The following is a 12,296-nucleotide window of genomic DNA, read 5'->3' as shown; positions in this document are numbered from 1 at the left end:
ATATTTTTGCACATTTAGCTCCGTATCTCCGAAATGGCTAGACAAAAACTTGAATTTTATTCAAGTACTCTATATTCCAAATAACAATTTTCAAAAATACTATGACGAATCCTTCAGAAATTTCGATATATCCTTATAAGGCCCAGACAATTCATTCAGATGATCAACTGATCAAATAAATCAAGATTGAGTTAAGATATGCAAATAATATACAATACAGTTACAAAGCATCTGCTATTAATCATGTAATAATAACATACACTAATTTCCTGTTGGAGAATTCTAAAATATCCTCAGGCCATTTAAATCTAATGTAAGTGAATTGAATTCAAAAAAAAAATCCACAAAACGTTTCATCCTACGTAATATCTAATAAAAAGGAAGATCGCAATGATACAGCATATGAGAGAAAGATGTAAATTATTCAGGTAAAATGAATCATATAAAATCGATTTAAAGCAGAGGATGGAGATAATAAAGCTAAGCAGTTCGTTATTTCACAATTAATACATTTCTAGAAAAAGTGCTTTGTTCCAACTTACCTTATCCCGTAGCTACGACAATATTACGCATTTACATGTTCATCAGAAACAAAAAAATATTTTAATATGCCTGTTACTAATTACCCCTGCTACTGCAAAAAGTCTGTCTTATGTGATTATTCTTTCAATTCTGCAATTTGTCTTGGAATTTGCGAATAATTGTTTATTTTTAGTTTTTAATTTGACCTTTTTTGGTAATAAAATTTAACATTTTTGTGTTCTAACATATCTCAAAAGAGCTTAAAATGCAAACCATTTGATACTTTGATAAAACAATTAAACTTATTAAGAATGTAATTAATAGACTACATATGTGAGAAAGAAATGCATAAATTACCATTAATTAGTCGATTATTCTTTACATAACATTTACCGCAACGATATCGACTAATCTGAAGACAATCTAAAATTGCTTCTCTAATGAATAGCCCATTTTTTGTGATATTTTTCCGTTCATTTCTATTAGCCGTTTTCGAATCAGTTTATATATCGCCCGCCTTAAAAACTTTCGAATTTTTTGCACCAATTTTGACTTTGAAATATATTCGGTGACTAAAACACATTGAATATTATTATTTCATTCACTTCTTCTGGAACGTCCGGCTAGAAGTTGTAATCATCATTTTTATGGTGGATTTAAAAATTATAACGCGTTGTGTAACTTGTGTGGAATTAATGATTGTAATTTGAATATTTTTTATTTGATGATTTAAGATAATGTTTTAGGTCTTTAATATCTATTGATGATTAATTAAAACAGCTCTTGCTTGTTTCACTAAAAATGTCTAAAATTTTGAGATGTGTCCAAAAGTTCGAGCTGCGTCTAAAATTTGGGACTCTGTCTAAGATTTAAGACTGTGTCTAAGATTTAGGACTCTAGTCCAAAGTTTAGTACTGTGTCTAAAATTCAGGACTTAGTCCAAAATTTAGGATTTGGTCCAAAATTTAAGGCTTGGTTTAAAATTTAGGACCGTGGTCTAAAATTTAAGGCAGTGTCTGAAATTTAGGACTGTGTCTGAAATTTAGGACTGTGTCTGATATTTAGGACTGTGTCTGAAATTTAGGACTGTGTCTGAAATTTAGGACTGTGTCTGAAATTTATGACTGTGTCTAAAATTTAGAACTGTATCTCAAATTTAAGACTTTGTCTAGTATTTAAAAAAGGATCTCAAAAATAAAGAACTTGGTCTAAAAAATATAGAACTTGGTCTAAAAAATATAGAACTTGGTCTAAAAAATATTGAACTTTGTCTGAAAAATATAGAACTTTGTCTGAAAAATATAGAACTTTGTCTGAAAGATATAGAACTTGGTCTAAAAAATATAGAACTTGGTCTAAAAAATATAGAACTTGGTCTAAAAAATATAGAACTTGGTCTAAAAAATATAGAACTTGGTCTAAAAAATATAGAACTTGGTCTAAAAAATATAGAACTTGGTCTAAAAAATATAGAACTTGGCCTAAAAAATTTGGGAATATGTCAAAAAAAATTTGGGGATTTGTCTAAAAAATTTGGGGATTTGTCTAAAAAATTTGGGGATTTGTCTAAAAAATTTGGGGATTTGTCTAAAAAGTTCGGGGATTGGTCTAAAAAAATTGGGGGTTTGGTCTGAAAATTTTGGGGTTTGGTCTGAAAAATTTGGAGTTTGGTACGAAAAATTTGGGGTTTGGTTTGAAAATTTTGGGCTTTGGTATGAAAAATTTGAGGTTTGGTTTAAAAAATTTGGGGTTGGGTCTAAAAAAATTGGGGTTTAGTCCAAAAAATTTAGGTATTGGTCTAAAATTTGGAATTTTGTCAAAAATAGGTTTAGGATTAGGAACTATGCCTAGAATTTGGAAATAAATTTATAATTTCGAACTATGTCTTGAATTTAGAACTGTCTTCATAATAAATCGTTTTATAAATTTTATAAATTCTTGCTTTTTTATTTATTAGCAAGGGTTTTTATAAAGCTATTTTTCGATATTTAAAAACAAAATTTTATACTAATCATTCTTCAATAAAATAATATACATTTCCCAAATGAACATTGTTCTTACTTCTGTAAAAATTGCGCCCAGCCGAGGAGCAACAACTTATTCATATATCGTATTCGGAATTCCATATATTTATATAGCATATAGTAAGGATTAGAAATTGAAGATAATTAAGTTTAAATAATTCAAGAAAAATTTTAATAAAAATGGAAAACTTTTCAAAAACCCATATTATAACCCTGATTTTCTCAATTAGTAGTTCTGTCTTATATCTTCTTATTTTTTGCATAAAATAAATGAAATAAAATTAACATAAATTTTGTTAAGTTATTGAAAACTGTATGCTTACTAAAAATTAATACTATAACCAATAATAATAATTTTAGAATATTATTAAAAATAAATAACAAGACGACATCCTTCAAATCATTTATGAATAATATATAAAATGTCTTACATAATTTAATATTTTATAAAATTTAAATCAAAACTTAAGTATATAACACAGCTCAATCGGTATACTCGATAATAAATTTAATAAAAAAAAAATTATAATTTTGTGATTTTCAATTTGACTGGTTCTGAAGGCACTGCCACCATTCTCATGACCATCTCGATTTTGTTCGTATTTGTGCACTCAATGGTAAATGACTCCAACAGCTAAAAGATTGATATTAATAAGTGATTCATAGTTATTTATATAGAAAGTAGATCATGTGTGCTTAGTAAGCGTAATTATTTAAAATAATCGTCTAGGAATGATTAATAAATGGTGATACTTTGATCGGTGGAAATGCCTTGGTCTATAACTTACTGACTGGGAATAAATTCGTATGTCAATGTCATTATGGACATTCAAATAGGTTTCATATTGATTCACATGATTAATAAACATTTCCTAGAACAAGCTTTTTCTTTTTCCTTACTTAATAATTTGCTCCTAAGCAACAATCTCTCGAATTAAAAGTGTCTTAGGTTAAGGTCAAAAATTTTTCAAGACCAATTACGAAAGATGAAAGATGACTCCAACTGCTGATGAGCAGATGGGCAAAAAAAATATTTGGCAAAAGTCTATTATTTTTTTGGTCTATTATACCTTTGCCAATGTTTCCTGGATCTGCATATTAGCAATCCTTTGTCCTATACAAGATCTGCTCCCCAAAGCAAAAGGAATGGAAGCATGAGCCCTTAATAGTCCTTCTCCTGCAAGGGCATCATTTCGGCACCATCTTTCAGGAAGGAATTCTTGGGGTCTTGCAAAATTTTCTGGGTCACGACCCGCGGTGTATAAGGAACATATCGTTAAAGTCTAGAAAAAGAAAAAAAAATTATCAAAAATTGGAAAGCACGTGCAATATACAATATAGTTGGTTTCTACCCGCAGTTGGTAGAAAATACTTCAAGACAATATAAAATACTTCGTGACAATTTAAAATTGAAGAATTCAATACTAGTCAAAATTATATTACTTTTGGTACTTTATCTATAATAATATATGGGTGCTTATTTTGGAAAATTTCCAATACTACTAAATCCACCATGATATCTTGATTTAAATCAAATGTAAATATATTACTAACAATAGACATTTATGATAAGTGTCATTTAATTTCCATTATGATAAATATAATTGCTCTAAGTAATTTTGTGTATGATACCTCATATATTGAAAAATAATTTATAAATAATTTATATTATATGAAAGGATTTTTAAGTTACGTGCAAACATTAAGAGCTGTATAGATAACTCTTAATACTCTTATTAATATATAAATATTCAATATCATTCTTACATGATATAAATTCACAATTAGACAAATACACAAACTCAAAAAATCAAATGCAAAATCATATCCTTGGAAAGTTTGAGAAGTTCTTCTATTTATTTATCCATTGACAAAAATTATTACAATTGTTTTCTGATATTCACAGACAAAAAATAATTTAAAATTTTTTCTATAGAATAATCTATTTAATTTCTAACAAAGTTTGAAGCATTTGTTTAAATAGCGATTATGCTATAAATTACATTGTATATGATATCTTAAATATATAAAAATAATAGAAAATTCTGGTTTGGGCAAATTACTATTTGTTATTGATTAAAAAATGGAATGTTGCGTAGTATCACGTATTTGTATTACTGTATGGATTTAAATTCTTATCTTTGATACTGGTTTATTCCAATATTTGACATAATGTGTGAGAACTGAATTTGTTCAGTTTAATCGAAAAAAAAATTAAGGTCTAATATTTCTATATTGTTATGGTCAACTTTTTTATATACCAGATTAATTTCTTGTCAAATTTATAAATTGGAGGTAAAACTTACTAAATTTATAATGATTGGAATAAATAGGCAATTAAATCTTATATCTGATCATCTTTCACATGATACCTTTTGAAATTCAATATCAAGATAGGTTTCCTATTTTTTTTTCAGGTTGATGTTTGACCTTATATTGCCTCTATGTTCACTTCATTTTATTACTGGAAAATTTTATTTAAATTATATTTACCCCTTCAGGAATTGAGTATCCTCCCAAAAGCATATCTTGGGCCAAAAATCTCGTTATGAAAGTGGCAACAGGATACAATCTCAGGGTTTCCCTCAGGACTCCTTTTGTCAGTCCTCGATTTCCATTCAGAATATCATTTCTGACTTTATTTTGTTGATGTGAATTTTTTGCTAACAGCAACAGGGCCCATTGTGTTGTAAATGCTGTCTAGAACACAATAATCACAGTTTTAAGCAACAGTAGAAATGATAAATAGTATTAAAATACAAATCTTAAGTATTTGTCTTAGTGTGGAACCATATTAGGAACGGGAATATTATTTGTCTCATCAACGTTTGGTGATCTTCAACTGTTTACCAGTTGATAAATGGTATCTATTTTCTATTCTAGCGACAACTTACTTGATTTACAGTATTAGAAATCAAATTTGGTCAAACTATTATAATGAACAAGTAAGAAAGAAAGCATCTTCATGATGTACACCAAATTAAAAATCAAAGCGTATGAAGTGCATCTTTAATATTTAAATTCTATCCAATTGAAAGAAATAATTGTATTTGTTTCATTATCAAATGATACTTTCATATGTATTTTGTAAGTGTTCCCATTACCGGAGATTTACCGTATCACCGGCAGCAATTACTAAATCTGTAACGATTCTTTGAATGTCAGATCTAGAAACGCCTTCATTTATCATACCAGCCATCAGACCATCTCCTTCTGGACATTCGTCTAGGATTTTATTCACCAACATATTACCTAAAAATTGTGATAAATCAGTCACAAATTAAACTAAAAATAAAGGCCAATATGATAGACAATATATTAGAACATCTATTCTATTTACCTAAAGAGAGCGTTGTATCAACTGCTCGAACAAATCTTCTCCAAGCGGGCAGTTGAAATTTTTCGGCAATTTCAGCCGGTATCACAGTTAATTTTGCAGAATGAAGAAACACTTCATGTACAATACGTCCAAATTTTTCAAGAGTTGGCTCTAAAATATCTCTTGAAGGTTTATACGCTGATCCTAAGAGCGCTGCCACCATCACTGGAATAGGAATTTAAGTATCATAAGCCTAATATATTTAAACACTTTTGTTTATTGATGGATGACAACAAAGAATTTGTGAAAATGTTATTATTCATTCAAGTATTAAACCGTCAACCAATAAACCCTGACTTATACCTTTGACTTTAAAGAATTCCTACCGTCGATAGATAACCTGTAGAGATTCTGTTCCAAGTCTACAATATTTTTGCTTTCGCCAGTTTGTAAGTCCTTTCCCCAATCTGTGATGAGTTTGTCTAAACATATATCCAAAGGTGCTCCTAACCAATTCAAGTCTTTTCCCATCAGAAGTTTGTTCATTAATCGTCTAAAGTGCCACCATTCCTCACCATCCCTGGAAAATAGAAATAATCGTAATACTCCGAAAACATGGTCGTAACACATTTCAGTTGTAACTGTTTTAAGTAATGTTAATTACATTTTTATTTCATCAACGTTTGCGAGAAAATTGACAAATTATTTTTTAATAAATTATCAGATTTTATGGGCATTTTTTTAAAAAAACTTCTTCGTTTATTACTGACTTTCATATTCCGTATTGATAAATTAATAGTATCAGAAAACGTCATAAGATTTATAAATGAGATTAACTTGTTATCAATGAAACTGACATCAAAAAGATGTACTTATGATAAAATTGTTGTTTGACTTTTGTTCGTTTTGTAGGTTAGATTTTATGTGAGAAACGCCTGATCGCACAGCAAATACATAGCTTTCTGACAGTTTGTTACTACCAATTCATACGAAGATAGACTCGTAAAATAGTTATCTTAACATTTATATTATATCGGAGAATTGGTATTCAAGATTTTTAATTGTCATTGCATTTATGATCTACTTTAAATTGTAAGGTGCCCCAGCATTTCCAAACATCACAAAATTTAAAAGCGTCAATATTTTCGGAAATTTCTAATTGAAATCTCCATTATTAAATTTACAGAAACGATTTCAAAATTTCCATATATATAAATTATTTTCTAAAACACCAAGTTTGAAAGTTTTATGATGTTCTCATACTGATTGCAGAGGTCAATCTATTTTGGAATTGGAAGTTCCATTGATTTGCCTGAAGACCCTCTGCCAAGTACTAGTAATGATTTGAATGAGTATGGGTTGGTTATTGAGTTATATTATTAACTTTTGCAGAAATATCGAAAATAACAATTTTGCATATCTTTACTGTTCAAAGCCTTCTGAACATTTTGGCATACCTTAGAAAAAATTTATGTACGCATGTCCAGCCGTTTCGAAATTACGGTGAAAAATGTGCAAAAAATGGTAATATAATTTTGAATTTGAATTCTTGTTAATTTTGAATTTGAATTTTTTTTTTCATTTTGAATTTGAATTTTTGCATTCAGTTTTGACGGAATAAGAAAGTGACTAAATTTTTGGAAAGACAGGTTCAGGGGTTTCGTGGACCCTAAACGTGAATAAAAAATAGAGTGCGGGTCAGGTTCACACGCGATTGAAGTAAAACTTATTTGATGGCATTTATGTAAAAATAAATACATCATCATATAACAATTTTGAATAATGTTTATTAGTAATATGGTAACACTCGTGATGCACACATTTATTAGTGTAAACCATTATATAAAGATAAATTATAAATTATTTATTTATAATAGCATTAAAAATATGTATAATATTTAAAAACAATAATGTAATAATTAAAGTCATACTTCAAATATGACATGATCGGTTTGTTATTGTAATTAGCATTTGGAAATATTACTTCATTAGAAAAATGAAGTAATTGCTGATTAATAACTTCTATATTATTTGTTCACACAGTGGATTATGTTAAACAACGCCTAAACAAATATTGTTTTCGCAACTTCACTCATCATGTAATAATTGTGTTCGAAGAACTTCATGTAATTAAAATTAGCATACATTCATTGGCTTTATTAATCATTAATCTTATTAATCAGTATTTTCAAGAAACAGGGTAATATATTCTTCTGATTCAGGCATTTTTTATTAAATCAAGATTTGTACTACGATGTAACTTTAAAATGTTTATTTATCTATGCCGATTTCCTTGCTGATATCGGTACGCATACAACGTTGATGCCGTTACGCATACAACGACAGATCTCTATTCACATACACGACGACTAATCACAATCAACTCGTATAGAAATGATATCATCGAGAGCAAATGACAAAACATTGGCACTCGACTCTTATATTATATTATATGCCGTAACGCACTTCCGTTGCATTTGTACGGGTTTACACTTTAGTCGCGCCTAAAGAAGTTTTACTTCAGAAACGTTGAAAAATTGAGATATGATAGTCAAAAATGAATGTTTTTTTTACTTGACATTGAACAATCTCTGTTTCTTTATCCAATTATCCATTATCCATCATCTATTATTACTTACATGAAGAGTAAACCTCGTTCGGCTCCGCTCCGTCTGTTGTGCAGAAGCCACGAGTCGGGCAAGACGTGCCGCGGTCGTCGGCCCTCGGCCCGGGGCGAGAACACGGCACGCATGTCGTCCGGGTCGCACAGGAAGACGGCGCGGACTGGGCCGACGGCCTCGCGGAAGACAGGTCCAAGGGAGCGGTGGCGGTTGTCGATGTACTCGTGCAATCTGCGGAGGAAATTGTAATAGAGTTGAAATATGGAAATGATGGAGGAAAGTGATATAGTATTTATATCACTATTTCTATCGATTTGTGTTTATTTTACCACTTCAATAGCCAGATTAGAAATGAACCTTCATTTGAGAAATGAAGTAATTGCTGATTAATAAATTCTATAATATTTATTCACACAGTGGATTATGTCAAACAACGCCTAAACAAATACTGTATTCGCAACTTCACTCATCATGTAGTTGTGTTTGAAAAACTTCATGTAATTAAAATTAACATACATTCATTGACTGCGAAAAAAACAAAAAAAAATATTTTTAATTTTACAGTCCTCAATGGTTTTTTTAATGTACTTATCTTTTGAGCACTCATTTTTGAAGTAAAACTTCTTTAGGCGCGACTAGGGTGTTCATCCGTACAAATGCTGTTCGTCATTCGCTCTCGATGAGACAATTTCTATAGGAGTCGATTGTGATTAGTCGTCGTATATGTGAATAGAGATCTGTCGTTGTATGCGTTCGACATCAACGTTGCATGCGTACCGATATCAACAAAGAAATCGGCATAAATAAATAAGCATTTTAAAGTTACATCGTAGTACAAATCTTGATTTAATGAAAAATGTCTGAATCAGAAGAATATTTTACCCTGTTCTTTAATATTTTACCCTATTCCTTAGAAATTATTTCTATATTATTCGTAGTTTCTATAAATCTTTGAAGTTATTAAATTGGAAAATATTTTTTAGGCAAGGTAGATATTACAGCTATTCAAAGAATGAGATTATATCGAGAAAAAGTAAAAAAAACTACAAGCAGTCAATGAATGTATATTAATTTTAATTACATGAAATTCTTCAAACACAATTACATGATGAGTGAAGTTGCGAAAACAATATTTGTTTAAAATAATCCACTGTATGAACGAATACTATAGAATTTATTTATCAGCATTTACTTCATTTCTTTATTGAAGGTTTATATCTAAATGCTAATTACAATGACAAACCGATCATGTCATATTTGAAGTATGACTTTAATTACATTATTGTTTTTAAATATTATACATATTTTTAATGCTATTATAAATATATCAGTTATGATTTATCATTATATAAATGTGTATAATGGTTGACACTAATAAATGTGTGCATCACAAGTGTTACCATATTACTGATAAACATTATTCAAAATTGTTATATGTTGTATTTATTTTCACTTATATGCCATCTTGTATGGTAACAAATAAGTTTTACTTCAATCGCGTGTTAACTTTACGCGCACTCTTTTTTAAATAAAATGAATACAATACATTGAGAAATAGGTATTTAAGTTTGACAACCCTGGACGAAATTGATTTTTTTATGTAAATATTTTTTACGTTTTAATTAAATTTTTTTATGTAATTAAATTTTGGGCAATTCGCTTTTCAGCTTTTTCATAATCTCATAAAATCTCGATGGAATTTCAGTCAAAAACGTTCACTGACAGAAATCGAGATATAATAATTTTTACAAAATTATTATATCTTTTTATAGAACAAAAATTATAGATTATAAATTATAAATTTTTTCTAGAACAAAAAATCTAGAACATAAGTTTACCTGGAAGCAGAACCTGCAGCCAAAAGCTGTGGTAATGTTCCCAACAAAGGCAAGCCCTTTGGGGCTGGAATATCCCTTAGGCCACCTCGTAATTCTGCCCTTGCCAAAGTTGAGCATGATCGCAGTCCTGATTTAATACATTTTTCTAAGAGCATTTCGGACCTAAAATTAAAAAAAAATTGTTTATACTAGACACAAGAATTATTAGTTGAAATTTGTAATTCTAATGCAATCTACTATTTTATTTGTAAATATACAACTCCTCTACGTCGCGACTAAAAAGAATTAGATTTCTCTATATTTGATGAATTAATAATACAAGAGAAACAGGTATTGGGCAACATAAAAATTCCTGCTTATTCCAGTTTTTACATTAATTTGTCAAGGAAATTTGACTAAATTCTTGTTGTTCTTCTTACATTATCAGAAGCCTTAGTAACAAAAATTATTTAAGCAAAATCATTATTTCTTAAACTTTGCTCAGATCGAAAGTTTCATTCAAGCTTTTATGTACTTTAGATTAAAAATATATAGAAAAATATTCAGAAAATACTCCATCTAGTGTTTTTAGGTAAATCACTGTTTACCCACTTAATCACAAGTTTCTTGAGAAATGTAAATATTTTTTGCATTAATCATTTCTTCATTGCGTGATGTTTTCGCATAAACATATGCAAATACATATATATGTCTGAGATATCGGTATAAACATACATTACCATAAAAAGTATCATATTTAATGAAATACTACACGAAGTTTCGTAATTGAACTGTATTTGCTTTAATGACGTCTCCTAGTCATAACAGTTCATAAATACTCTAGATTAATTAATATCAATATACATACTTAATAGAATTAGTATAGTATATATATGTTCTATAAAAAATATGTTTTTTATTAAAATTGATAATAGTTATAATCACTTCAGTAAATTTTAAAATTTTTGTACCTGCTTGCTACATGTATATACTCAATATGCAAAATGTTGAGGTGGTTCAAAATCTGCTATCGGACACTAAACTTAAACATGATATTTTATTTTACAAATATCACATTTTCACATTTTATTATAAAATTTAACTGATCATTCATGATTTTTTACTAAAGACGTTACCAAATAAGTGTAGATATTTTATGTTTCATTTATAAATTGAATACTACTTTATTGGATATTTTTGGGCTTATTCAACTTATTATTTAGTGACGCACATTGGTTTCATTTTAACAATAAGCAGTTTTTACCAATAAAGGAAATTTACCAGTGCTATATTTTTTTAGCTCAAATTACAGTAAAGTAATTTATAAAAATTTTAATTAATAAAATAATAATAATAAAATTAACTTAGATAATATTTGATTTATAAAAAAATTTAAAAAAGAAAAAAAATTGACTTCAGATTCAGAAGCTTCTTGCATTGCGAACTGTTCGAGAACACTTTTTGGTATTTAAGTTATTTACACATATAGGGAAGTACGAGTAACTGTCTTTAGACCATATCATTTTATTTTTATTTAAAAAAATATAGTATATATAATATATTTTTCTCAAATAATATATAAGGCTTTGTTAATTTATTAGTAATAATTTATATCTCCAAAATTCAAACAATGTTTCATAATTTATGGCATATCAAATCTGTATCTATTACATTAATCATCTATTTTCTCCAACGGCCATGATATTGTTATTAGCAAATGTCACACATATTACATTTCATTTAATCCAATGACAATGAAAAGTATTACAAATATTTTGTAAATAATGTCCAAAGTACATTGTACTGTGCACCACTTTTCAATCGTTCGTGACGAACATTTGCATTTACTCGAATTGCAGTTTATAGAACTCGAATCATATGTGTTTTAATAATTACGTTTAAGGTTTTTAACACATTTTTTACTATTTAATCGATTTTGTTTATGATATACCTAGGCTTGACACGTGATAAAATGATATATTAATTGCATTTT

General features: G+C 28.6%; 1 protein-coding gene across 1 annotated transcript; it reads right to left on the bottom strand.

The window, feature by feature from the left end:
• Nucleotides 1-3,069: 3,069 nt before the first annotated feature.
• Nucleotides 3,070-10,882, bottom strand: LOC113383036 (cytochrome P450 315a1, mitochondrial-like). Its single transcript, XM_026621288.1, has 9 exons — nt 10,878-10,882; nt 10,325-10,486; nt 8,505-8,717; nt 6,252-6,445; nt 5,887-6,090; nt 5,662-5,798; nt 5,040-5,246; nt 3,617-3,829; nt 3,070-3,180 (listed from the first exon to the last, which is right to left on the bottom strand). The coding sequence occupies exons 1-9, from the start codon at nt 10,880-10,882 to the stop codon at nt 3,070-3,072; spliced, it is 1,446 nt and encodes a 481-aa protein (XP_026477073.1).
• Nucleotides 10,883-12,296: the final 1,414 nt, after the last annotated feature.

This window comes from Ctenocephalides felis, unplaced genomic scaffold (genome assembly GCF_003426905.1).
Source record: "Ctenocephalides felis isolate EL2017-DRISC unplaced genomic scaffold, ASM342690v1 CF-g0.4_SCAFFOLD_03570, whole genome shotgun sequence".
In the NCBI taxonomy this organism is placed as follows: domain Eukaryota; kingdom Metazoa; phylum Arthropoda; class Insecta; order Siphonaptera; family Pulicidae; genus Ctenocephalides; species Ctenocephalides felis.
This window is presented reverse-complemented; position numbering and strand designations above follow the sequence as displayed.